Below are 27,846 nucleotides of genomic sequence, written 5' to 3' on the forward strand. Positions count from 1 at the left end.
TTTGGAATAAACCATTTTTATTGAAAATTTGATGGAGAAGAGAAACAAAAGCAAGCACTGCTGAGTATCTCCACCCCACTGAAAGGGAAGAGTTTAATCCTCCTCTTCATCATCACCGCCTCCACCGCCACCCTGGGCCTTCTTGGCGTTCTTTCTCTTCACACGACCAGGGCGACCACCACCGTATGGAGAGCGGAGAGAGAAGTCGATGTGCTTCTGGCTGTCCAGCCTCACCACAAAGGAGGGGATGTTCACAACCTGCTTGCGCACCCTGCAGAATAACAGAAAAATAAAATGTAGCCACATGCACTGAAGGTTCACTTCGAGAAGTGATGTTGCTGCTCTCGAGGCCTCATTGACGAGGAATTCTTGACACCACTGACAATCTGACAGTTTTAAGTGTTTTAATCACTGGCCAAGAGAATTGTAGCAACATTACAGTACAAGACCTGCCAAAGCGCCCACATACGTTACCTGGTAGACTCTGTTTCATGCAATAAAGCACCCCAGACGTCATGGAAAGCTCTGGGTTTTGGGCTTTTATTACAAGCAAAGGTATACGGTTTAATCACCGAATTGACCTTGCAGAATATTTCATTCCCACTCACCGGGAGGAGTTTAAACATGGTCAGCTAATGAAAGAGGAAGAAAACCTCAATGCACAAGTGTTCAGGGAAATGGTTTACAATGTTAAAAAGTCCTAAACTAAGAGGGTTCTACACATCCAGCATTCTTCTGAATCTTACCGGATGTGCCTCTGACGGATGAGCACACGTGCGTGGTGGATGCTCTTGGCAAGGCCAAGCTTGAAGACCTGGGTCTGCAGCCTCCTCTCCAAGAAATCCTCCACTTTCAAGCCCAGAATGTAATCGAGCTTCATCTTGCCCTCATCCAGCACTCCAATACGCACCAGACGCCTAAGCAAAGCATTACCTAGAATAAGATAAAACAGTGAGAAGGGATAGATACAATACCAAACAAAGTTAAAAGCAAATAAATGGCCTCATTGACGAGGAATTCTAGGCAGCACTGACAATCAGACTTGATAAACATTTTAATCATTGGCCATTCAGTTTCAGATACAAGTCACATTTCATCTACCTTCAAACAGACGTCTAGCATCCTTCTCATCCAGAGTGAGAAGCTCTCTGGCAGCTTTGCGGATTTTGGCCAGAGTGAACTTCACACGCCAGACTTCTCTCTTGTTTCTGAGTCCATACTCGCCTGTGGAAAAGAGGATTTTAAATGTATACTCCCATCACAGAAGGGACATAAGTCAAAATATGTTTTCCTTAATTTTGTTCTCACCAATGAGTTTCAACTCCTGGTCGAGACGTGACTTCTCGAAGGGACGTCTGGGGGTGACGTATGTCTTACTACAAACCCAACTCCTGGCAACCGGCATGGCGACTTACTGACGCCTGTGAATTAAAAACATTTGATTTGACATTGTTAATTAAAAATAAATAAATACATTTAAGTTTAACGGTTAACCAGCACAATGTTTCCTCTTATCTTTGCAACCGCATAAGCCTTGGTATGAAAATCATTTTATACTATAATATGGCTTTAAAATCTACTTTAAGAACCATGATGTAGTTTAGGCGGAAATTAAATTAACAAATTATGAGTATGAGAGATCACTTCATGACTAGGCCGGAACGCCCTTATGGAAACACGTTGCGCTACACCGCGCGATAAAGCTCATTTCTCTGCATAATGTAGCCAACTAAAATACTGGAAGTGAAAATCGGTACCTTACTATTCAAACGTTTCTTAATGTTATATTATAAACCTTCAAAGCACGAACGGTGAGAAATTATGACAGAAATAGTGAGGACCAGGCCGCCATTACCTGTCTGTGTCAGGCTCGCAGAGTAAAGAGAACGTGTTCCCGGCCTGCCGGAAATTTATATACGGCTTTAAAACTACAGTACCCACAACGCTTTGCGCCTTCCGTTTAAATTACGATTTATGAATTATTTGCTTCCCCCTACTGGCCAAAAGGCGCATTTCTATAAAATGCCCACTTCTATAAACAACAGAGAAATGATTTGATGTCCATTATTCACAAAGGAATTAAAAACGCCTTATTCAGAACTGGGCGAACAGAAGACAATCGCACATGAAGAATATATGGTCTTTAAGTGGAACCGGATCAGTTTTCCAAGCACATGAGTGACTCAACGAAGTCATATTACAAGTGGGGAAACTTGATTCAAGCGTTGCCGCACTGTTGTGACCTTGGTAATGAATTAGCCACTATGAACGAAAAGGCTTCTAGACATCAAATCTAAAGTTGGTCACTCTTCTTTCACTGTTTGCTTTATGCGAAGTAAACATATTTTTTTTTAGATACCATATAAGTAGGCTAATATAAAAATAAAGTATAAGATACATTGATCAAATTTCAAATTCAGTTTTTTTTCTTGACTAATTCTTACAACAAATTTTTCTTGACTAATTCTTGCATTCAACTGATTTAATAACCTAACTTATTATTTTTTTTTACAACCAAAGCTGCTTCTTTTTTACATTGACACAATACATTTCTCAAGTGTTACCTGAATTATTTATTTATTTTTAAAATAAAATTATAAACATATATTGAGTGGGTTGGCATAATAATAGTCCAGTGATTTGAATATATGACACTTTGTTCAGTATTCTTGTGAAATAATTGATGATATATGTAGGCCTATTCTTAAACTTTCTAATATTGGCCCCAGCATTACAGCATAATTTATTGTAGAAGTTAATAGAAAGTTTTAACAATTAAAGATAATATTAGTTTAACAATGGTGATGAAAGAAAATTAAAACGTTTTTTGTTCTGATAATAATGTAAAATACTTAAATTTTCATTTACGTTCTATGCTTTCAACATGTTCTGGTTAGAGGTGGAGAGGAGTGCTATAGTTAAAATGCACTTTTATCACACTCAAAGATATTTTCCCTTTTTCCAGGCACATTTTTTAGACAAGTATGACAACATTCTAACCGAATACGTCAGATTTTCAAAATAAAGTGACTCATGTCTGTGGTTTTACATTTTGGCCTTTTTAGCAATTTGCTTGTGTCTTATTCAGTAAGACATGATGAGAAACATACGTGTTATTAAATTTGGACTAAATTATAAATTACTGCATGGCTTGTTGTTTAATTTCTATTGGTGATACTAGCACAACTAAAGGAGGAAGGGGGGACTATATATAAAGGAGTGTAACACAACTCTGAGCATGTGTTTCTGTCTATCAAATATACCGACTGACACACACACACACACACACACACACACACACACACACACACACACGGGGTGTCCCCCAGATATCTTTCAGTACTGATCTCCTCTGCCATTTGTGAGACAGACTAACTCGGCACTCTTAACTTTTGGAGAAGGTCTCATTTTTGCCTTTTTTAATTCTTGTTTTGTTTATTGCTTATTTGTTTTATTAGTGCAGTGAAACCCACTCTTCTTCGCCTTTTCTTTTTCACACCCCTGGATCTTTTTCCTCCTCTGTTTGGATTCTAAAACTTCTCAGTCTGGTACTTTCTTGATTCAGAAAGCTCTCCTTTCCCTCTCTCTTCTCCTGGTCCCCCATCCCTTGTAGTGGTTCCTTTTTTTCTGTCCTTTTCTCTGGCTATGCACCATGCTGTCCTCCCCTACTGTGATCCTTCAGCCCTATGGACTCCCTGTTTACCCCCAGACAGCCTCCTGCTACCCCAGCATTGTACAGGTAAACGTGTCCCTTTCTCTCTCTGTCTCTTCCTCTTTCACACTTTCTCTGGAATAGTTTTATTTTTTATAATAATTTTTATTTAATTTTTATTTATAGATTTATTTGTTTATTTAAATGTTGAACAAATCAACCAATCACTGAGCAGCAAGAGGCTTTCCTTTGTACTAAAGTAAACGGTCGTCCACCAGTGGTTCTGCAGTGAGGACATGAAAGGCGGTTTTTGTCTCTGTCAGTGAAGGACGCTGCGTCCCTCTGTTAGTTATATTTGTCCCTGAGAGGTGGCAAGCTGAAAACAGGTTCAGTGTGCGTGTGTGTGTGTGTGTGTGTGTGAGAGAGAAAGATTCCAGGACAGCTGATAAACGGTGTGCCTGCTCTTTCTCTCCGTCACACTCGCTGTATTTTTAGTCTGTTCTCACTGCCGATTCCCTCAAACATACAGATTAGAGATATAGAAATAGATGTAGAGTCTCAGATTGCCTTATTATTATAGGCTACACAGTGATAGATTATATCTAAAGCGTAAGATTTATGCTGCCTTCACGTGCAATCGGAATTATTGGACACGAACGCCCTCTCTCAAGTCAAACATTTAATGTGATGAGCTCGTAATCACGACTTCAGAAGTGGGAAGTAGGACATTTCCGATAGCACGTGAAGGCAGCATTAATTAACATTAATTAGGAATTTTCATAGTTGCTTCTGCTACCTTGAAGGAATAGTTCACCAAAATTTTTTAATTCTGTCATCATTTACTCACCCTGAAGTTGTTTCAAACCTGTCTGATTTTTTTTTCTTCTGCTGAACACAAAAGAAGATATTTTGAAGAATGTTGGTAACCAAGCAGCCATTGACTTCCATAGTATGGAAAATAAACAAATAAAGTGTTTGGTTATCGACATTCTTCAAAATATCTTCTTTTGTGTTCAGCAGAAGAAAGAAATTCAGACAGGTTTGGAACAACATGAGGGTGTAGCTAAATGATGACATAATTTTCTTATGGAATGTTATACATATACTATATTAGAAAAGCAAACACTTGTACAAATTCTATAATTTGTCTTGTAATATGTTTGGAATAATGTGCAGTTATTATCATAAAATAACTCCCCCCCAAAAGACCATGATGTGAATCTGAGGAGTAATGTATCATCTTAAAATGGTTTATTTTGCAATAATAACTTGCATAGGCTAACCAATATTGCATGGCTAATAAAGAAATACATTTATGTAAAATGCTGATTTGAGTCAAAGAGAGTGAAACAATGTAAACTGTTAATACTTGGAATATTCTCATTTTAATATTGCTTTGGATCAGTTAATTGAAATAAACCTGAAATAAAATTAAATATACTTATTTGATGAAAAACTTAATTTTAAATTACTTAAAATATATATTAATTTGAGTTTTAGTTTTTTATAGCACATAATAAAATGGCCAAAAACTTAAACTAAAATGTACAAATAAAAGCTAATTTAAAATAAACACTATAACAGTATATTAATAATAAAAAAATAACACTGCTTTGGACAAAACTGATATTGTTTAGCAGTCAATATATAAATATCTCTGACCCCAGAATCCCACAGTTGGCCAACTAGAATCAAGTATTCCAAAGAGCTTTGTAATACATGAGTATAGACTACATACACAGTTCTTGTCATCAGGACTGTGTGTGTGTGTTTGAATGATCCCACAGCTGTTAGATGAGCACCTGGCATCCTGCCGCTGATCTTTAACCCCGAACCTGACAGCTGAAGAGGCCAAAGTGTGTGTGAGGGGGAAGAAATCTCATGTCAGTGTGCCTGAAAAGACCCTTTATCTGCTAAATAGACTAGAGGCATTGTTTAAATACTCTTACAGTAACAAAGAATTAGGATGGCAAACTGAACAGTTTATGTTCAGATCGCGCAAGATGGTGTTTTTGAACAATTATATCATGTTTATTATGATTGTTCTCCATAACCCCTGTGCCAGAACATGGTTTGGTATTGTTTATTTAAGTTATTCTGTTGCGAACAAAAGCAGTACTTGTTGAATAAAGCTTCCAAAGTCTAAAGGTACTTGAAGTCTGTCATGCACTTCTTAATTTTGATCTTTGATTTGGTTTGCTGCCAGCAACAACAGCACACCGAGTGACATTTCGAGTCAGCAATCTGTAGTGTTTCAGTTTGCAGGTCTGACAACACCTGTTGCATCTCATAAATCTTGTTAAGGGGTATCAAGTTGTTCCTGTGGGTTTTTTTTTTTTTTTTTTTGAAAGAATGAAAGTATATATATTACTGTACAGTGGTTTCAGAAAACATTGTAATTATGGTATATAATACCACAATGCTGAATAGCTGATGAGAAACTGACACTGATGCAACATGATACTTTTGTTTCTGTTGAAGGAATCTAAGTGTGGCTGTGATATTTAATCAGAGCCGTGTCTTTTAGTGTCACAGTTTATCAGTGAAGTCTAAATTTACTCTGCCTTATCTGCTTGGTGATAAAGAGTAAACACTGTTTAAAAGAAATAAAATAAATTTTGTGGCTAAAGTTGCTTTTAAGTACAATCACCTTGGTCAAAGTCATTACACCTTAAATTACATTAAACTGACTTAAAAAAATGAGTTGAATCTTGTATAACATAAACAAAGTTGAAAATTGCTTAACTTATTTTGAGTTAGGCGATGTAAAAACATATGTTGTCATAACTTATTAATCATATAATTTTTTACAGTGTAGAAAGTGTGTGAAGAGCTTCATATCAGCTTTATCGATTATTTTGCCTATTTTATTTTTGAAACCTAAAACCTTTTTATAAAGATCTTTTTTTTTGTCACAAAACACCAAAGCTTGACAACACTATCAATATAATTACAAGTTTCTGCATAAAATGTGTTATAGTTTATATTTGAGTGAATTTAATGTCTTAAGTTTCCACTTTTCATGCATTTTTTGTTCTTTGTTTGACCGAACAGTTATTTTAATGTGTTTGTGTGATCTTACCTGTTTTTACCTTATCTGTTTTATACACACTGTACACACTTTCAATAGTCACAGAAATCTGGTTGGTCTGGTATAAATAAATCAAGGTCATTGTATTCCATGCATTGAACATGCTTAAGATCACTGAGTTTTACAGAGCAGGAACATTGAGGAGTTTGTATGTAAGAATCAACTTTTTGAATCCAAAAAGTGTGTAGGAGGGGGAAATGGGTTGATGATTGACATGAACAAATGAACACAGCTGGTGTAAAGACCCCCCTTTAGACAGGTTTGGTGCTCTGTGATTGGTGGGTTCGAGGGACTTATGGTGAGGTGGGCGGGTGAAAGCTTTGCATTAAAAGCATGCTTCAGTTGTTGGTGAGTATTGGGCCGCCTGTGGAATGCACTGAAGGGGTGAGATACATCATTTATACTCCTTTTTTATAAATTGCGTCTTTGCTAAGACTTGTATGTGATCTCTGGTTTAGCTGTGTTTAGTACTTATGATATGTGATGTGCAGTATGCATTTCTGCAAACAGACTGTAACAGGCTTTTTAATTCTAGTTGGTAAATTCAGGTCAGTTTTATTTGGCATTTTTTTAAGTACATTTTTGCTATCTTCCAGAAAGTATTTTTGTGTATTTTGTGTAAGAGTACTTATATTGAATATGAAGGCCTACTTAAATCAAAATATGAAAAAAAAAAAAAAAAAAAAAAAATCCTGCATTTAAAGGGATAGTTCCCCCCAAAATGAAAATTGAGTCATCATTTACTCACCCTTATGTCCAAACCTGTATGTGTTTATTTCTTCTGCTGAACACAAAAGAAGATATTTTGAAGAATGTTGGTATAGACAATTGATGGATCCCATTGACTTCCATCGTATTTTTTTCCCTAATATGGAAATCAATGGAATCCATCAATGGTCTAGTTACCATCATTCTTTAAAATATCTTCTTTTGTACTTAACAGAAGAAATAAACTCATACAGGTTTGGAACAACATGAGGGTGAGTAAATGATGACACAATTTTCATTTTTGGGGGAACACCAGATCTTTTCTCTAATTTTACCTAATTCTTAAACAGTTTGTAAACAGTTTGAACAGAACTTATATATTTCTGTTAGTAAACAACATCTCTATCTCATTATAGGGTGCCGCCGCCCAAGAGGCGGGGCCAGGCAGTGGTGACCCTTCACTTCCTCAGGTCTATGCCCAACCCCCTTCATACCCTCCACCTGGACAAGCCCCACCCACACCTGCTGCCCGACTGCCACCCCTCGATTTCACTGCTGCCCACCCAAACCCTGAATATGCAGATCATCATCAATTGAGAGTCTATCAGGGCCCTCAGCACGACGGGACGGAGTCTATACCTGCCAATAACACAGTAAGATTGATTACCTGATCAATAAATGACTGGATAAAGAGTGTTTTAGAGAAGAATATGATCTTAAACATCAGTTAACACTGGGAAGTATCTAAAGTAGAGAAATAACTTAAAAAATCGAAATAGCTTTAAAGTGAAAATGCATTTGTTAGTATACGCAAAATTTTTAATATTACACAACTTAAAAAAACAAAACAAAAAACAAGTGAATATATAAATCAAGCACAAACATTTATTTAAATAATTATTATATAATAATTAATAATAATAATTAAATAATTATGCTGCAACAGTCAAGCAGTGCCCATATGAGTATAAACAATTATTATTTTACAGTGGGCAACTGCTGTGAATTCTGTATACACACACAGTAAAATCAGCGTATATTCAGATGTATTTGCGTCAGAGAAGGTATGTCAGGAATATGTATGAGCTGCTGATATATAATCTCATGCTTTGGCTTCTGGGATCTCTTGTCTGAGCTAAAAATATCTCTCCTTTATACATCCTTCCTTTGCCTTGTCCATGTATGGCAATTCAGCTGGCTCAGGGCACCATATAGAGTATTTAAGTTTACTATGGAAGATAAACTTCCCTCTTCCTCTGGTCTCTACTTCTCTTTTCAAAGAACTTTTAAATTTTGAAGTTTTAATCTTAAATGTTTATATACTATGCTTTAATAAGCCGAAATGTTATGTTTATCTAATTCATTCTTCTCTGTATTTACTCTTAACATGAATTACATTCATTTAGATTCTGAGTAATGTGTTGATATACTGTAGGGGTTTTCAAAATGGGAGTCCAGGAACCAAAATGTATTTTAGGTTAGGTTTTAAGTTAACAAGCTTCATTAAAGACAATATAATTTTGTACATGTTGCATGTTGTATCATATAATATGATGCTTAATATTTTATGAAATTATATAGCTGTTTATATTTTAGCATGATGATAATCATATTTTTGAGTTCATGGCATCAAAAAGTTTGAAAACCCCGAAAATATATCCCCAGTGAATCAACCTGAGATACATTAATTTAGTTGAATAACTCAAATAAATTATTATTACTATGACTTTTTTCAGTTTTTCAGTGTGGTCAATGCAATGAAATGCATTTACTAATATTTTTAAGGCACCAGTACTGAAATGCCAGTCATGAGCCCAGATGTAAATATTGTCTTTAAAGGACAATCTGTAATTGCTGAAATATTGTCTCTTGGACCCATGCCATAACTTTAAGTTCTTTAATGTGTCACCATGGACATGTATGATGTGTTTTTTTAGAATGTGTTTTGGGCCATTACTTATGGCTCATCGGGTATAGTAATTGAAGAAGGCCATTTTAAGTTTAACAAAGGAATTGTGGGAAGGACTGAGAGTAATAATTTCACAATGAAAGTTTTTTTTTTTCACTGAAAAAGTTCATGCAATGAGTTCTCTCTTTCTCTGTCACACCATCTTCTGTCCACATTGCTTATACCACTAGAGAGCGCCAGATATTGGGACTATGAGACGCCGCCGTGGAGGGAGGGGTCAAGGGGGGGAGTCAGACGGGATGACCCCTCCCCCCTCATCTATGTTAACCAGGTCCAGTTCAGAAAAGCACTCTGCATCGTGACGTGATATCATCACATACCTTCCCATCACACCTTCCCTCAATCTGTCACTTTTCCCAAAACCCTCCCTAGCCTGTGTCTCTGTATGAATGTAATGATGATGATGATTCAACAGTATTTTCTGTGTGACTGTCTGCTGTCGTAGTCATTACAGCTAGCAATCAGCCCGGCCAGCTCAGAGTTAACCATAACCATGATCTGTTTGTGTGTGTGGATGTGTGTGTGTGTGTGTGTGTGTGTGTGTCTGTGCGTAAATCTCTCCTATCTCTTTCTTCCTTATTAATAACTGTTCTGTCTTGGTTCAAAAAATGGCACAATGTTGCAGTTTTGCAATCAGCCTGTAAAATGATTTGCTGAAATGCGTAAGCTGCTTGAATTCCCCTGTTTAGAGCTTCTGTCTTTTACTTTCAGTTTTGGGGTTCACTCGGTTCTTGACCCTTCCTTACCTTCTTGCCCCATCAGAACCCATCATTTCTACTGTTGTGCTCTTTTTATTGTGATGATTCTGTAGATTTTAGAGTTGAGGGAACACTAAGGAGGGTTAGTCATTACAGTGGAATTTATTTATAGGAATTATGCAACTTCTGGTGAAATGCACTGAAAATGATGAATTAAAATGTCTGGCTGAGACTGATAAACAATACATATTTTTATGTTATGGGCAACAACCGATTAATGGCAGATAATATAAATTATATTTTGATAAATATATTTTGAGAAGTATACAGTCTGAATCAGTCCTCTAGAGGAGGGACCTCTGGGATGATGGTTAGATAAAATAAATAAATAAAAAAAGAACATTTTTATGTAGAATCAAAGGAAGGGAACATGATGAACCGAATGCACCCCCTTTTTCTGCCCAGATTAGAGCTGTTTTGTTGCCCTTTACCCTTTATATCTCAGTATTGCAGATCTGTAATGGATGAGTTAAAGCAGAGGTCATTTAGCCTTTCTGCTTTAACTTTTTCCATCATTATAAAATAGATATGGAATTGGCCATCTGTCTGTCCTTCTTTCTCGTTCTAATGACTCTATCATTTGCATAACAATTTTTTCCACTGCTTTGAGATTCACTTCACATAATGCGTTGTGCCCTCACATTTCCTTTTTTTACCTAAACTTCTTTTTGACCTTTATCACCATTTTCCCTTCCTCTTTTTCACCATTTTCCCTTTCACTCCTCTACTTTGTCACGCTATGCTCGCCTACTCTTTTTCTTCTAGCTATTGGCTCTTTCTGTTTTTGAACATTTTTAATACACTTTCTTTTGACTTCTTAATCCATTTTTTAATGGTAACAGTTTTGTGCCGTTTGGTGAGGTAGGCTGTGCAGACATACGAACTGGCATCGTGATGCATTGTGGGATAGTGTATGTGTTGGGTTTGAAGCACAAAACACTCCTATGTATTGATCTGCATGGGGGCATTTTATTCACAGTCATGTACAATCAGTGCAATAGGAAATGCTGTGTAACCATGCATTACATATGACAATATTTCAGTTGCAGCACACAGAAAGTTACATGTTAAGTATGCTAGTAATCTTTAATGACTTAAAAAGCTGGTATTGACTTCACTGAAGTTAAAATTGGACTGTGCTCTATTTTCAAATGCAAATTGTGGTTTTTATGTCTAACAGGCATGTACTTAGACAGCTCACTAAAATGGGAACTTGTTCACATTTCCTCACTTTTGCTTGAGAGGAATCACTGGATGAGGAATGCTCCTTTACGTTTTGTTGTGGTCACTTTATAAAAAACAGTTTTCTCCCAATAAAATGTTAGATTGCAGTAAGTTTAATAAGAGATCTTATACCATAGATAAGAACTAAAGGTTTGTTGTCATGAAATGCATACTAATGTTTTTTTCTATTCTTCTCTTTAACTTTCTCCTCACTCTTTCTATGTCTGTTCCCTCTTTCTGCTCCAACATTTTCTCCCTTCCCTATCTTTCATTCCTGTCACCCTCATAGGATGATTCTTTGGCACCTGTAACATCGGACCCACAGTCTCTTACTGTGGCATCTGGAAGTGGAACAGGAAGTGGAAGTGAGGAGGAAGGAGCTGGGAAGGCCCAACCCAAAAGGCTCCATGTTTCCAATATCCCCTTTAGGTTTCGGGACCCAGACCTGAGGCAGATGTTTGGGGTAAGGGCATATGCGTTTGTCCCAAATGTAATGCTTTTTTTTTTTTTTTTTTTGGGGCAATTAAATATCGCCCAACAATGAACATTCAGTTATCATTTACTCAGTCTCATGTCATTCCAAATCTGTATGACTTTCTTCTGCAGAGCACAAAAGAAGATATTTTGAGAAATGTTTGAACATTTTTATATACAATTAAAGTCAATGAGGTTTAAAACCACCTGACTTTCATTGTACGGATAAAAACAAATACTAAGATATTTTTCAAAGTATCTTCTTTTGTACTTAACAGAAGAAAGAAATTCATACAGGTTTGGAACAACATGAGTTAGTAAATGATGACCGAATGCTCATTTTTGGGTGAACTATCCCTTCAGCTAAACCCATTTCCATATGTGTAACTGTTTAGTCAATATATGTTTTGTTTTTTTCTATCTCTCAGCAATTTGGCAAGATTCTAGATGTGGAGATCATCTTTAATGAGAGAGGGTCAAAGGTCAGTATGTCTAGCAGTTGTGTTGAGTTAGTCACTTCTTCATTTGAGTTTCAACTCTGATTCAATTTGATTTCAATCCTTTCTTTAGGGTTTTGGATTTGTGACATTCGAGAGTGCAGTGGAGGCAGATAGAGCGAGAGAGAAGCTCAACGGAACGATCGTCGAGGGAAGGAAGATTGAGGTATGTGGATAAGTTACTGTGTTAGGGAGAAGGGACAACTAAACAACTAAATGACTCTGATCCTCAGGTGAACAACGCCACAGCGAGGGTGGTAACAAAAAAGCCCCAGGCGCCATTAGTGAACGGTGAGCTTCCTTCATAATGTTCTGCCCCAAAAAAACTTGTAACTCATTGTTACTAGTATAAAAATAAAGGGTTGATAGAATTCAGCTCTCACTTATTTGTCTATTCCTGTAGCTGCTGGGTGGAAAATCAATCAAGTAATGGGGGCCATGTACGCCCCGGAACTTTACACAGGTATGGGTATTTTTAATCCTAACCTTTATTCCATTTTCGAAATGTCCTGTCCTAAATTGACTTTAGAACATGTGATTTTTTGTTTTGCCCTCTGATATTCACTCTTTGGGTTTAATAGTCGCCAGCTTCCCTTATGCTGTTCCCACACCGACCTTGGCCTACAGAGGCTCTGGCCTCCGTGGACGTGGTCGGGCAGTCTACAATACAATCCGCTCCGCTGCAGCCGCAGCCACACCAGCTGCAGTACCAGCCTATCCCGGGTCAGTCACTCTCTCAGTGGCCATGTTATGACTACAAAACGTTTAGTTAGTATTTACACTATACTGGAATTATTGAAATCTTTAAAATTATTTTGAACTCATTTTATTATATAATATACATTAAATGAAATTAAACTTTCATTAAATGTGAATTTAATTTTAAATTTATATGATTTAATTTTATTTATGGCGTTATGCAATGTGCCTACTTTCTATCTCCTGCAGAGTGGTGTATCAGGACGGATTGTATGGTGCCGAGGTCTATGTACGTTACCAGTCAACTTTTACCTTTCTACTGTGTACATTTCTGAGAGTTTACCGTTACTTGGTGTAGTCAGATCTAGCCTTAACCATAAAGTACTTACCCAACCATAGGTTTAAGTTCTTTAGGAATGAAAAGACACATCTAGGCCTACATAGAAATGTGATTTACATATGTAAAAGTGGTGGTGAGTGTGGTCAAAGCTATTAGCTAGAAAAGAATAAGAGGATGTGACTCATCATGCACATGCAATCCAGGATCCTGCAAAAGCCTAAATAAAGATTTCTTGGTGAAATGTCCACTGAAAGGACTCATCCAAGTTTATATGCTGGCTGACTCCTAACACAAACAAATTTAAACCTACCTGGAAACTTTATGTTGAATTTTAAAATCCAAGCACAAAGTATTTTCTGATGCACTGAAGGTTTCGCTGATAACACCAGGGTGCCCCATGAGGACTGTCCCTCTAGCAAACAGGTTTTGCAATTTGAATAGTTTTCTGAATGAATAGCAATGCAATTCTTCAAACTTCCTGTCTTTAGGGAGGATATCCAGCTACATATCGAGTGGCCCAGTCGGCCTCAGCAGCTGCAACAGCCACATACAGTGATGGGTAAGAACATCTATCTATCTAGATCTTTTTACAGAAAATCTGAGGTGCTTTCCTTACTGATTTTCTCATGTCATTTCCTGTTACGTCATGCTGTTCACCTTCTTTTTTTCTCTGTTCATTTTCTGCTGTGGTTCAAATGCTGTTTTTGCTTCTATCTGTTTTGGATCTATCCATCCATCCATCCATCTTTTCTTATTTTTTAATTTTTAAGATACGGAAGAGTCTATACTACAGCAACAGACCCCTACCATCACTCAGTGGGACCCACCACCACTTATGGAGTTGGAACAATGGTAAGTTATAAACTGAAAAATTGCGCATACCAGTACAGTTGTAATTAAACACACTTTCTTTACCAACTGATATGACGGAATGTCTGATTTATTCTGTTTTGTTTACAGGCAAGTTTGTACCGTGGAGGCTACAACCGCTTTACTCCGTACTGAACGAAAACTACTCTTTGACTCACTTCTGCTTATATTGACTGGGAAATGATGAGACTTCATGAACCACTGTCTTCAGAGGAACCATTTGACCTTAAGATTGTAAATACTGCTGATATTTATTGAGGAAAAAAGACAAAACCAGCCTGAAAATATAATTATTTATATTTAGGGACTTTTTTATTTAATTCCTAATTTAAGAAAATATCCCATCAAAAAAGAAAAGTACATACATACTCATCAGACTGCACAGTGTGTAGCTTATTATGGTGTTGTTGTTATCGACTGTACATACTGATACTATCATAATAGTGCCATGATATGGAAGTCATCATGTGCTCATAGAGCCTCACAGGTAGATGACAGGCTTCACCAAGCGGCCCAGCACTGCTGAATGCTGATTTTATACAATAGACAAAGACAAATACCTCTAGTGGAACTTCCCCCTGAGAGAAATACACAACTCTGAACGTGTCTAGTATGTATAGGACGGTGTGTGTGTTTGTTGGAGTTTCTTTGGAGTGTTCGAGTGTGTGTAATTTTTCTGCTGTCACAAGCATTACTGTGAGATACAGCAATGGCACTGGGGTGGGTGATATTTTTCTCACAATGTAATCTACCTCTGAGCTAAACATCTCTTTATTCTATCTATCTATCTATCTATCTATCTATCTATCTATCTATCTATCTATCTATCTATCTATCTATCTATCTATCTATCTATCTATCTATCTATCTATCTATCTATCTATCTATCTATCTATCTCTCTCTCTCTCTCTCTCTCTCTCTCTATCTATCTATCTATCTATCTTTTTACAAAAAATCTGAGGTGCTTTCCTTACTGATTTTCTCATGTCATTTCCTGTTACGTCATGCTGTTCACCTTCTTTTTTTCTCTGTTCATTTTCTGCTGTGGTTCAAATGCTGTTTTTGCTTCAGCATAACTTTTGTATTCTTATTCTGTCTTTATTCTTCTCTTTTACCACTTTCAACTTTTTTATGCTTCTTTTATCCTCTTTTGTGCTTTATTTCCCATTACTGTCTGCTTTTAATGACTTTCTTCTTTCTTAAAGGCTTAGTAGTGCATTAATGTCTGCTTAAGATCATTTTTAAATTCCAAATTACTGATTCAAAAATTAATAAAAATGTATGAATCAAAAGACTATTTAGATGTTTTCTTTCTCTCTCTAGGGAACTGTTCTGTGTCTTTCTTTCTTTCTTTCTTTCTTTCTTTGGCTGGTTGGCTTGATTGTTTACTTTTACTATGTTAGTGTCCCCACTTTTAATATTACATTTTTATTCTCACACGAGTCATGCCATCTTATTTCCATTTTACTGTTTTTCTATCTTTCATTTCTTCTCTGGGGTGATATTGTTGTTGTGCACATGCTTTCACTCATGCATATGTCTGTGATCTATCTTATTATGTTACTTTTCCTTCACTTTGACTCTCACTACGCTTATAAGGCTTATTTAATATTCTTACAGCTGATTTCTTTTCTCCTGTCTTCTTTCTTTTCTCCTGTCTTCTTTCTTTTCACCTATTTTTCGTATTTTTCCTCACTTCCTTTCTGCACTGTGTTCTTTGCTTTTGCATTTTACCTGTCTGTTATCTTTTAGATTTCCGTGCATTTCTCTTAGTGTTGTTTGCAGAGTTTATTTTCTTTAGTTTAGTTCACTTAATAATTTCCTTCTCTCTTTCTTCCAGACAGTTTGATTATTATTTTATCTCACATCCATTATAGGACCCTATGTCATTGCTGTATCTTTTTTTTTTTTCAACTCACTAAAGTGTAAGCTTTAACTCTGTGGCTGAATTGTACATTAAAATAGTTTAATGATGTTTAAGATTTGTGTCTGATCATTGAGCAGAATATTCGTTATTGTATGAATTTCATTCTTCTGCTGAACACAAAAGAATATATTTTGAAGAATGTTGGTAGCCAGACAGTTATTTTCCATCAACTGTCTTTCCATTTTTAAGTGAACCATTCATTTAAGAAATTTAATAGCCTATGTATTTTTGTTAAAATGTTGGGCTTATAATGCAGAAATATTATTTGTTTTAAGATCAGGATTCAAAACCTAGACCAGAGGACAATGGGATCCTGGGCCATGATGAATCCTTGTCTAGCAAGGACGGCTTATTTCTGTGTTTTTATCATTACAGTTTGCCTAACACATGATTTTGAAAAAAACATGTTCCATAATCTTACCATGTGTAGTGTAGTAGTTTAATAGTTTTAAAGACATTCAATGTTCCAAAGTTTAAATCTTTTAAGAAATAATTTTTGCTATTTATTAACTACAATTTTAAATATTTGACTTACATGTTTGTTTTTATTATTGTTGCTGCCAGAAATCTGACATATTTCTAATAAATTATTTTAAATAGTATTTAAAATACTAAAGCAATGTAATCATTGGCAATTAACTAAAGCTAAAGCAATGAAATCATACATTTAAGGAGAACTGGCTAAGGGTTTCATTCAACCATCCACTTCACCAGCAGCAGCGGGATTCTTCTCCGTGGGAAAGAAGGATGGGGGTCTTCATCCCTGCATTGAATATCGTGGTCTAAATGATAGTATAACAGTCCCATTCAGATTTTATACTAAACTCGATCTACGTTCCGCCTACAACCTCATTCGCTTTCGAGAAGGGGACGAATGGAAAACTACCTTCTCCACCAGCAGTGGGCACTACGAATACCATGTTATGCTGTTCGGGCTGTCCAATAGTCCATCCGTGTTCCAATCCTGCATCAATGACATATTCAGAGACATGTTAAACCAGTGCCTAATCGTATATATTGATGATATCTTGATCTACTCAGACACCATGGAGGAACACATCAAGCAGGTCCGGGCAGTCTTGCAGCACCTCATCAACCACAAACTGTATGCCTAGGCGGAAAAGTGAAAAGTGAGTTCCATCAATCCTCAATTTCCTTCCTTGGTTACATCATCAGTCCTGAAGGAGTGTCTATGGACGAGGGAAAGGTATGAGCGGTTCTAAATTGGCCTCAACCCACTACAGTAAAAGAACTACAAAGATTTTGGGGATTTGCCAACTTCTATAGAAGATTTATCAGATATTTCAGCTCTGTCGCCGCTCCACTCACCAAGCTTCGCTGGGCTACCGACGCCTTTCAAGCCTTCAATGAACTAAAGAATCGTTTTACCTCTGCTCTCATTCTGCATCATCCTGAGCCCAACGTACCTTTCGTGGTGGAAGTTGACGCATCCAACACTGGCGTTCGAGCAATCCTCTCTCAACGCCAAGGTAATCCACCTAAACTTTTCCCATGTGCCTATTACTCCAGAAAACTCTCCTCGGCTGAACAGAATTATGATGTGGCCAATCGTGAACTATTAGCTAAAGCAGCATTTGAAGAATGGTGACACTGGCTGGAGTGGGCTAGACATTACTTTCTGATATTAACAGATCATCGCAACCTGAAATACCTACGCTCAGCCAAAAGACTAAATCCCAGACAAGCCGAACCTTTGTTCCCCTAAGACTACGAGAAAAGGTAATCCACTGGGTGCACTCCTCCACAAGCTCCGGCCACCCAGGTATCACTACCACATTTCGGCTCTTAAGAAACCGGTTCTGTCCCACATCGCCATTGATTTTGTCAACGATCTACCATTCTCTCAGGGTAACGCTACCATATTAACTGTCATTGATTGTTTCTCCAAGGCATGTTGACTAATACCTCTGTCTAAGCTCTAAGCTAAGTCATTGTCTCCGACAGGAGTCCCCAGTTCACATCAAGGGTTTGGACAGCTTTCTTTCAATTATTCAGTGTCAATATAAGTCTTACTTCAGGTCACCACCCCCAATCTAATGGCCAAACGGAACTACTAAACCAAGAACTCACCAAATTCCTCAGAATGTACTGTCAGCAGAACCAATCTGACTGGAGCCGCTTTCTTCCCTGGGCAGAATATGCACAGAACTCAATTCTCCAAGCTCCGCTTTTCCCATGTTGTGGTGAGCCGTCCGAAGTATCTGCTGTGAACGATTGGTTTCAACGAAGTGAGGCTGTTTGGAACCAAGTGCATGTCCACCTACAACATGCCATAAACGGGGGTAAAGAGCAAGCTGTCCACCATCGCCGTTTCAGGTTTCAACCAGGTATATATGTTTAAGCCATGAACTACATGATGCATTGCCAATTACTGGGGCGCACCCTTCACTCTGTGATGCAACAAATTAACCATGTAGCCTATTTTTCAAACAGAATGAAATAAAACTGTTTCTTACTTATGACAATGAACACAGGAAGTGATTTAATACTTGAGGTCCTAAAATACAATAATCTCACATACACCTTCACATAACAGGGTCAACAATTTTGCCATTACATTTTATTTAGATCTAGTCGTAAATTATATTTAATTTAGGTTTACTCTAAGAGCTTGTTTGAGTTGTTCATTAACTGAAACGCCCACACAGTGCTTCCCGAAGATTGAGAGCAGCACACAGGGATTTTACCACTGAAAAGAATGTCAAAAGTATGCCAAAATTCCAACAAAGAACATAAAACATCTTTCTAGTAATAGCAGTAATTACAGTATTCAATTACCACTAAGACTAGAATGCTGCGTAAAAACACTCACATTTCCATACTATGATTCATACTCCTACATAGGCCTATACTCTCACTCCCTATTAAAATTTATCATCCTCTTTGCACCAAAAACTGCTTATCTATTAAATAAAGATTAGGCCTACATTTTTTGGGGGTTAATTTAATTTCAATTCCTTTTTTTGACCACGTCTGTGGGTTTTAAATGCCTTAAGCATTTAAAGTGTAATGACTTTGAGAGACTAGAAATTGATTATTATTATTATTATTATTATTATTATTGATTATATTACTTTACTGTATAAATATTTCTGTAACTTGATATGACCATTATTTGCTAGCAGCCATATCACCCTGTAGCCAAACACTGGTTGCCCACTGAAGCTAAGCAGGGCTGAGCCTGGTTAGTACCTGGATGGGAGACCTCCTGAGAAAACCAGGTTACTGAAGACGTTTTAGTGAGGCCAGCAGGGGGCGCTGCTCACCCTGTGGTCTGTGTGGGTCCTAATCATAGACTGTAAAAAATAGGTCCTAATGCCCCAGGATAGTGACGGGGAAGTACCGCTTCGGATGAGACAAAACCTCTGTGGCATAGGCGTAGCCACGGGTGTGCCAGCTGCCACTGTGGGTGGTACCGGAACACCATGGCCTATGCTATGGCACACCCGTGGCTACGCCTATGCCTTAATAGAAATGTTTTTTTAAACTTGGACTATTGTTACTATTGTCTAATGCTACTTACAATATTCGTAAATTTAAAATGTAATTTAATTTTTAAATTATAAATTAAATTATAGGCCTAATCGTTAAAAAAAAATATCTGCCGACATTCGGACTGCCAACCAATCCGCAAACAGCCACTGACTGTTGTTGTAGGCTACTGTTGAGGCTCGCGCAGAGGAGAAATGGAAACAAATGAGCGCAGTTCACACAAAGAAACTTAATGAACATACAGCGGTTAAAAAATGAATGTGGGATTTTTATATTTATAACAAATGATATGATGTTAAGCAACATCACACGACCACGATTGCTGAATACCATCACTGATGTGACACTGATTTCATTTGACAGTTCAATAAACAAGTAATTAATATCAAGTCACCTACATTTTAGACACAATATTAACTGTTTTTGTTGTATTTGTGCAGCGAAAATAGTTCCAAACAAAGATCACAGAAGAACCACAGCGCATCTCACCGGCTCACAAAACCGCATTCCTGAACGATTCAGCAAAAACAGTCAATACGTGCTACTGCACACGGCCTTAGTTCCGTGTTTAAAAGTAGGCTATCATTCTTTCCAATATTTAATATTTGTATATTCAAAAAATATTTAAAACAATCTCATAATATTATTTAATGCAGTTGTAATTTTTCTGTGTAAATTAATTAATTTGATTGGTAAAAGCCATATAGAGTCTTATTATTCCAATTGGATTTATTGATCAAATTTAAGAATTTAAAATGAAAGATGAAGCATATATTTAAAACAATTAGGGAAAAATGCTCTTTATAAATATAAATTTTAAAATATCATAAATATGCAGATTTAAATATGTAAAAGCTGACTGAACACGGATGAGAATATTGCTTTGTGTGTGTGTGTGTGTGTGTTGTAAAAATAATTTATTCTGAAGCAATATTCCTGGACAATTGAATGACCGATTTACTTGTTCGAAGGATAAGCACATGAAAATGAAAATGATAAGCACGCCCTGAGTTATATTTTATAGGCCTAGTATTATGGACGGTTATGTGGTGAGCCTGAGTATAGTTTTACACATCAGCCCAGTCTATTCTGTAAAGTTAGTGATACGCCAGGTCAGGTTGTTGTTTGTTTTTTTGCATTTTAATCTGATTATAAATGTGGCACACACAGTTTTTCTTATGCACACCCAGAGACGCTTTTCTGGCTGCACTAGTGCTCTGTGGTCATTAAAAATCCCATGGCACTTCTCGTAAAGACTAGCGGTGTAACCCATAGGTGTAACCCCGGTGTCCTGGCCACATTCCACCCATTGGCCCTTGCCAATCATGGCCTACTAATAATCCTCATCCACTGAATTGGCTCTTTCACTCTCTCTCCACCTATAGCTGGAGTTTGGTGAGCGTATGTGTGGCTGCCGTCGCATCATCCAAGCGTATGCTGCCAGGCCCGGCTGCAGAATGAAATGACTGAGGGGGCATGTGAAATTGTTAAGGGGGCTTAACTTTATACCATCAATGAACAATACACACTGATAACTTGCTTAGTAAAAAAAGATAAGCCAGCGTCATTTATTATGCATATATTAACCCTTTCACGCTTAATTTTAATATTCTAACTGACTCCCCATAGTGAGAATTTAGAACGTTCCCCCTTAATGTTTCCATGGCAACGCGTCATATTTGTCACGTGACACACCGCGGATGTATCGCTTTTTTTTCCTTTTCCCTTTTTTATTCAAAATATTCACAAACTTGCTTACCATGTCATCAACTATCTGATATTCCGATTCTCAAAAATGTGTTTGTGAGTGTGTCTGGTCATTTAAAAACCTTTATAATCTTGATCTTGATCTATAACGTGAGATGGCTGTTTCTTTGCGCCGCAGTTCAGAGAATATTGGCTGTGAGTCATCAATTTCTCCCGAAATACATGCAAGAAAGTGGAATAGAAGAATAGAGTAAACTACTTTATAGTTACTTCCACTGTGTTTGTCTGATATGAATAACACACGTCGGCAAATTATTTGAATAGATTGTTATTGCTGCTTCCACAGACATCAGTGTGTATTTTACAAACTCCAAATGTTTTGTTTTACTAGTGCTTAATGTGTATTTAAATGTCTGAAACCTAAAATAATCATTGTGAGGTTGAAAACACTGCATAGTTGTGATATATGACAGCGCTGAGCACGTCCGACTCTGGCTCAGTGCCAACCAACGCCGCGAAAGCACAGTTTGAATCTGGCAGTTATGTCGTCACTGAACACTCTAAATCCCACATGTGGGACCGTACTCTCAGGGGCACAGAAATAAAAAATCCCATATATGGGACTGTACCGCTCAAAAGGTTAAACATTTCATTAGTAACCATGAATACAAAAATGAAACTGAGGGGGCACAAATCAGATCTGAGGGGGCAATGCCCCCTTTTGCCCCCTCGTGGCGCCGGGCCTGTATGCTGCACACTGGTGGTGGTTGAGGAGAGATTCCATGATATGATTGTAAAGTGCTTCGGGTGTTCAGCATGGTGTTCAGTAGTACATGAAAGCGCTATATAAATTCCTAATTAATTATGGCATGTGGTATCATATTGTTCAGCAAAACATTCTGTCACTTCAAACTTTCACTCTCAGAGTTATCATTTATAAAGTTATCATTTAGGCCTATGTAAATTTAGCCAAAATCATGGCACAGCCATTGTCTTAAACTTAAGTAGCCTATAGGGCCTATTATGATTTTGTCAGACCAGCCGGCACATGACCGACCTTCAGCGTTGAAATATGGTTGAAATAATATCAGTTGTTGTTTCAACGTTGAAACAACTTTGATATAACGTTTAATGCTAAATGTTTGAAAAAGGTTAACAAAAACACTTCTAAATCAACATTGACATTTTTACAAGATCTGTACGTTGAAACAACGTAATGTTTTTAACAACATAAATATTTGCCTTTTAAAGTATTATTATGATCATTAATTAGCATTTAATGATATGTTGATCATAACAGCTCTTCAATGTATATGTTAAAATATAATTATTATGATCATTCATTTTAACAATAATAGTTTCACCCTCAAGAGAGCAGTGCAGCAGAAACTTTTTGCCTTATGTGATTTTGTGTGGATTTACAATTTTGTCTGCTTTCCTAATAGTTTACCATGCATTATTATATCATACACTGTCATGTCATTTGACCAATTAATTCAATAATACAGACTTCAAATAAAACTTAATACACTGTGCACATTGCGCTATGTTAACTCGCTGAAACTATTGTTATTGGTTGTTTCACCGTTTTACTTTGAGCATGATTGGTTAATCTGTCTGTCTTTCAGGAAACTGTCCAATGACAATGTGCGCGCCTATTTTATGTTTGAAAATACGTCTGTTACTGTCGGTCGGTGTGTGTGAGCGGCTGCTGCTGCTTGCATTGATTACTCGGTCAGACCTGGATTATTTTATATCTGCCTGTTAAATTCTTATTTTAGCGAATTTGAGTTGATATGTCAATGAAGAATAAAAGCTGGAATGTGAACAAAGGAAGGGGTCGTGGTCTGTAAGTACTGGTGATATCAGGTAAGAAAACATTGTTCAGTCCTTTTAACAGTCTAACGTTTAAGGACACGGGTAACGGTCAGATAAATAAGTTACCTCTGTGTGTGTTTTTGTAACGTTACTGCTTCACCATTAGCGTAGCGCGCTAGCGATATTAGCAGGTATTTCAGTGTAGTAGCAGTAAATTACCATCTGACGTTGCTGTGTGTTGTTGTGTTTAATGTTGTCAGCTAACATTAGTTTAAAACTCAAACGCATGAGTAAAAAAGCGTGAGAATGAGTAAAGTGATAAAAGCATCATTTATTCGTTAGAAGTATGTTTACATAACCTCTTCAAACACTGATAACTGCCAATGAAAATATATTTGTTTACATTTTTTTTAGATCAAGCGAATAAGATTTTTATCGGGGAGGACATCCAGCAGAGAGACAAATCCACCAACTAACTGTAAGTTACAGTAAGTTTTTTTTTTTATTAGTCAATTTTACCCACTGTTTCGAAAACCTACACTGGGATTAGTATTATTAAGTATTTTCATCTTCAAAGTAAGACATTTACTATAAAGTCTGAGTAACTTTTTGTTCTTTTGTCTTTCTTCCGCTGAGGTGGTGTACTGAAAGGGAATCATGTCACCTTTCTTTAATTCACAGGAAAAGACCGAAGAGGAAAAGAATTCACAGGGGAGCAACCCATGAACCCACGCGTACCGGCACAAACAGCCTTGAAGAACGCTGTTTGTGCCGCGTGGACTGCTTACCCCCCCCCCCCCCCCCCCCGGTCTTTTAAATTTTCTACCATGATATAGCCAGTTAAATAAAGGCTTTTAAAATAATTTTGAAGAAGAGTGCCTTGGATCTTCTCTTTCCTACATTTATTTGAATTCCCGACCCCAAAGAGCACCTTCAAACACTTTTTATTGAACTCCCTGAACACCCTGCACCCTTTTTTGTCTTTCTAATAAAACTTTAAATATTCCATTTAGATTTCTACTTCTACAGGTTTTTAACATTACTTCGAAAACGCTGCAATTTAAAGTTTTAGATGTTTTTCATCTGTTTTAGAAAGTATTTTTAGACTTTTTGTTGTTGTTTGTTTTCCAAAATAAAACTTGTTTTACAATCTTGAGCATGTGTTAACTCTTTATTTAATGTTTAATTAAGCAATTGCTGCCAGTCATTTGACAGTTAACAATTTTTAGTGTACAGTTAATCACAAACATGTTCCAACTGCAAACTAGGTTGTAATTGAATGTACAATTGTATTCTCCCATGATGAGGTAAGACAGTGAAAAAACGTCACGATATCAACGTTGATTCAATTTGCAAAACCGAAGCATAATTCAACATTGGTTCAGCGTCGACATACAACCTTTATTCACCCATATTGAAAGAGGAGACGGTGAAACAACGTCACGATCTTGACATTGTATTAGGCTATGTTAAATATCAAGTTTTTTTGTGTCTATTTGTTAGTGGACACATTCATGTTTTTTAATATTTGACATTTTGTGCTATAACAACTAAATTAGCAGATTTTTCTATTTATTTCCTATAATAACACAATGGCTGATGCATCACCATCTTGCCCATGCTAAACATATAGGCTATATTTTACAATTAAAAACATTGTTCTTAAGGGGGGCATCTTCCCCCAACATGGGAGCACAGTAAAGTAGGAGAGAAGCAAACATATGTAATGGGCTGACAGATAGTTGCATAATGATTATTGGTGTCATGAATCATGATGAATATGGTGACATCATTCAGATACTTTCCGAGGGTATCCGCAAGTTGGATAGGCTAAGTATTTTTCTCATGTAGCGCATCACCCTTCCACTACATGATGAATAACAAAGGCATACATTTTTTTTTTAAAGGTTAGGTGGCGTGAGTCGTGACCAAAAAAGTTTGAGAACCACTGGATTGGCAAAGTCGTAGCAATTTACCTTTCAGCACGCCTCCTTTGGAACGACCAATGTTGTGCCTGTGCTGTCTCCACCGACTCTTTCGCTGCTGCTCTGAAAGTAGGCTAGTAAGCAACTTTTGTTATCCCTGTCAAACGACAGTTGACCCGTGTCCGGAACTTATTAATCATTAAATCGTCTACGTCAATCCCAAACTATGAACCCAATGGATTTTGTACTCTGTAAGTACCTTGATTCTATATTTTGTTAGAATAAACTTAATCATATTCATTTAAGTTCATTTGCGTGCAGTAACACGTCTTTATTTTTCATCTTCAAAATCTTTCCAAAAGTGAAAGTGATTTGTGTAGGCTAATGCCATTTTGTCTAAGAATTTGCTTTGCAGTTAGTTATTAAATTTCAGTTATACATTTATCTTAATCTAAGTGACTTAAATGGTGCACTAATGGAAAACGGTTTCGAAATGGAAACACGAGGTCTATTTGCAGGGTGAGGTCTGCTTGCATCTGGAGTCATGGCTGCGTCCTTTAGGCTATTTAGGCTACTTTCGGAAATATAATCATATAAAATTACTCTTTTTGTGTCTATAATAAATAATAGTACTATAGAACCTTGTTTAGGGTATCCGCACGAGAGATAAGCAACGCTTTGTTTTCCCATTTACCGGGGTAATTGAGTAAATCAGCCCTTTCGAAAAGTAACCATGGCTGTAGTAAAAGAGTAGCCCAGTAACCATTATTTATTTATTTATTTGCGGATTGATTACCATTTGTATAACCACAAGTTTTACTACAAATACCATAGCTAAACTATGGCTAATAGCAAAACCATGGTTAATTTGTGGTTACCATGGTTTAACTAACCTTTTTTTTATATATTTTTTTTATTTTTTATATATAAGTAAAACCATGGTTAATTTTCGTCAGGGTAGATAATTGAACAGTTTATATTCTGCAGTTTGAGATTTAGTACGCCAATCATTTTTTTTTAAATAAAAATAAAAACATTTAGGCCTAACTCATTGGCAGAAGCGAATTTAGAGTGCATCTTTTTACAGTAGCATAGCCTATGTGTGATTCCTGGAAATAAAACCCATTTCCTTCCCTAATTGTGAATATTTGCTTACATCATTGCCTAGGCTTTTATCTCTCACATAATGACAAAATAAAATTTGAAAAAAGTTTTTTTCTAAAGGTTAGTTAATGTTTACTTTATATTAATATAGCCTATAGCTAGTAAACAAATAGTTCAAATTAATCTTTTAAATAGATGAATCGTTATATGTGATATATTTGTCACATATAAAAAAACGAATCAGTCAAATGTTTCTCTAAATCTAAAGGTATTATGAGTTTTATCACAGAAATACGAAAATAGCGATTATTAATGCACATTTTAAAAACAATCTTATATTCTGATAATTCTGTTCTCATTTTTTAAATTGTTTTAGTAACACTGAGGGTCATTGAGGACATTATCAGTTTTCCTTTTCTCCATGAACAGGCTTTATTTCCATTCTCTTGAATTGCTCAATGAAGGGATATGGTTCAAGCTTGAAGTGCTGTTTTGAGATTTTGAGAAACCACTCGGTTTCCTATAATCTTAGCGAGCCACCTGGAGACTTCTGCACACCAACATGGTCAGCAATGGTGAGTAGCCTTATCACATCTCAATATTTTCAGTTTAAAAAAAAAAAGATTTATTATAGCCTAATAAATCATTTGCTACCATGCATTGTGGCATGCATTAAAGGCCAAAAAACAACAACAACAACAAAAAACAAACAAACAGAATTTACTCACTCTCATGTGGTTCCAAACCCGTAAAACTTTTGTTTATTTTCAAAACACAAATGAAGATCTTTTTGATAAAATATGAGCTTTCTGTCCCTCTGTTAACAGCTATGCAACGATCACTTTGACGCTTAAAAAAAAAAAAAAAAAAAAAAAAAAAAAGTGATCGTAAAACTAATATTACTTGAGCGGTTTAGTCCATATTTTCTGAAGAGACTTGATCGGTTTATATGATAAACACATTATTTTTATGCTTTTATTCACATAAAAACATTGATCAGTTAACATAAACAGAAGCCCAAGTAAGGAATAATTGACGACAGGCCGTTGAATTATTAGAAAAATAATGCACACCCGAGGTGGTAATGCGGTCACGACGCGAAGCACCTCGGTGTGCATTATTTTTCTAATAATTCAACGGCCTGAAGTCAATTATTCCGCTTATACTACAGTTACCACACCTCGAAACATTGTTCAGATTATGTATTTCAAGACGTTTGTAAAGTTGTTGTAATTAAAACGCTCTTGTGTGTAGGACTAATTTCTTACGCATATAATAGCCTACCATGCCTCCGTTGCTAATTCCAAAACGTCATTTTAGAGTTAGTAACGGAGGTTTGAGCCACTGATAGCAGACTAATGCTGGGGACACACGACTAGCTGACACACTGTTTTCATCGACTGCAGCAGATTTTCAAATTACATTCATAACCGGCCTTAAAGTGTGTCCCCGGCTTATTGCAGTTATTAGAGAGAGATGTTGCAATAATGAGACAGAAAATAATGAGACAATGAGACAGCATCCCAGCTAACAATTTTAGGTTATAAGAACGTTTCCATAACGTTCCCA

General features: G+C 36.6%; 3 protein-coding genes and 1 long non-coding RNA gene across 10 annotated transcripts in view; 3 read left to right on the top strand and 1 right to left on the bottom strand.

The window, feature by feature from the left end:
- On the bottom strand, positions 1 to 25,311 carry rps9 (ribosomal protein S9). Of its 4 annotated transcripts, none has more exons than XR_014603159.1 (6): positions 25,225 to 25,293; positions 1,309 to 1,421; positions 1,102 to 1,224; positions 747 to 933; positions 475 to 632; positions 1 to 271 (listed from the first exon to the last, which is right to left on the bottom strand). XR_014603159.1 is itself a non-coding variant. In XM_084088525.1 (5 exons), exons 2-5 carry the CDS (start codon positions 1,403 to 1,405, stop codon positions 94 to 96), a joined length of 585 nt encoding a protein of 194 aa, XP_083944651.1. In that variant the 5' UTR covers positions 1,406 to 1,421; positions 25,225 to 25,311; the 3' UTR covers positions 1 to 93. The 4 variants fall into 4 exon arrangements, 2 of the variants coding, with proteins under 2 accessions (XP_083944651.1, XP_083944650.1); XR_014603160.1 differs by lacking the exon at positions 25,225 to 25,293 and adding an exon at positions 1,856 to 1,899; XM_084088525.1 differs by lacking the exon at positions 475 to 632 and having other exon boundaries at positions 25,225 to 25,311.
- On the top strand, positions 3,239 to 16,263 carry rbfox1l (RNA binding fox-1 homolog 1, like). 2 transcript variants are annotated; one of them, XM_084088522.1, is made up of 12 exons: positions 3,239 to 3,739; positions 7,868 to 8,104; positions 11,692 to 11,865; positions 12,305 to 12,358; positions 12,447 to 12,539; positions 12,607 to 12,664; positions 12,777 to 12,836; positions 12,955 to 13,096; positions 13,322 to 13,361; positions 13,901 to 13,971; positions 14,183 to 14,264; positions 14,373 to 16,263. In XM_084088522.1, the coding sequence occupies exons 1-12, from the start codon at positions 3,653 to 3,655 to the stop codon at positions 14,415 to 14,417; spliced, it is 1,143 nt and encodes a 380-aa protein (XP_083944648.1). In that variant the 5' UTR covers positions 3,239 to 3,652; the 3' UTR covers positions 14,418 to 16,263. The 2 variants fall into 2 exon arrangements, with proteins under 2 accessions (XP_083944648.1, XP_083944649.1); XM_084088523.1 differs by lacking the exon at positions 3,239 to 3,739 and adding an exon at positions 7,072 to 7,127.
- On the top strand, positions 23,114 to 24,404 carry LOC311067014. Its single transcript, XR_014603161.1, has 3 exons — positions 23,114 to 23,299; positions 23,663 to 23,726; positions 23,885 to 24,404. It is a non-coding gene; the product is annotated as an uncharacterized lncRNA (long non-coding RNA).
- The window catches only part of LOC311067013 (uncharacterized protein), a 23,137-nt gene continuing 20,570 nt past the window's right edge, over positions 25,280 to 27,846 (top strand). For 2 of the 3 annotated variants that reach the window (XM_084088527.1, XM_084088528.1), the window contains exons 1-2: positions 25,280 to 25,424; positions 26,707 to 26,852. In XM_084088527.1, the coding sequence (XP_083944653.1) occupies positions 25,400 to 25,424; positions 26,707 to 26,852 (171 nt within the window). In that variant the 5' untranslated portion in view covers positions 25,280 to 25,399. The remainder of the gene's footprint in view (positions 25,425 to 26,706; positions 26,853 to 27,846) is intronic. The other variant, XM_084088529.1, reaches the window with a different exon arrangement.

This window comes from Abramis brama (genome assembly GCF_963993115.1).
Source record: "Abramis brama genome assembly, chromosome: 17".
NCBI lineage: Eukaryota > Metazoa > Chordata > Actinopteri > Cypriniformes > Leuciscidae > Abramis > Abramis brama.

What these genes read in the sequence shown, in the direction of transcription:
- rps9 (XM_084088525.1), bottom strand. Translation starts at nt 1,405, where the DNA reads ATGCCGGTTGCCAGGAGTTGGGTTTGTAGTAAGACATACGTCACCCCC. An exon ending in TGCTAGACGTCTGTTTGAAG is followed by an intron (nt 934 to 1,101) that starts GTAGATGAAATG and finishes ATCTTATTCTAG; the next exon opens with GTAATGCTTTGCTTAGGCGT. An exon ending in ATCCGTCAGAGGCACATCCG is followed by an intron (nt 272 to 746) that starts GTAAGATTCAGA and finishes GTTATTCTGCAG; the next exon opens with GGTGCGCAAGCAGGTTGTGA.
- rbfox1l (XM_084088522.1), top strand. Translation starts at nt 3,653, where the DNA reads ATGCTGTCCTCCCCTACTGTGATCCTTCAGCCCTATGGACTCCCTGTT. An exon ending in TTAATGAGAGAGGGTCAAAG is followed by an intron (nt 12,359 to 12,446) that starts GTCAGTATGTCT and finishes TCCTTTCTTTAG; the next exon opens with GGTTTTGGATTTGTGACATT. An exon ending in ACAGCCACATACAGTGATGG is followed by an intron (nt 13,972 to 14,182) that starts GTAAGAACATCT and finishes TTAATTTTTAAG; the next exon opens with ATACGGAAGAGTCTATACTA.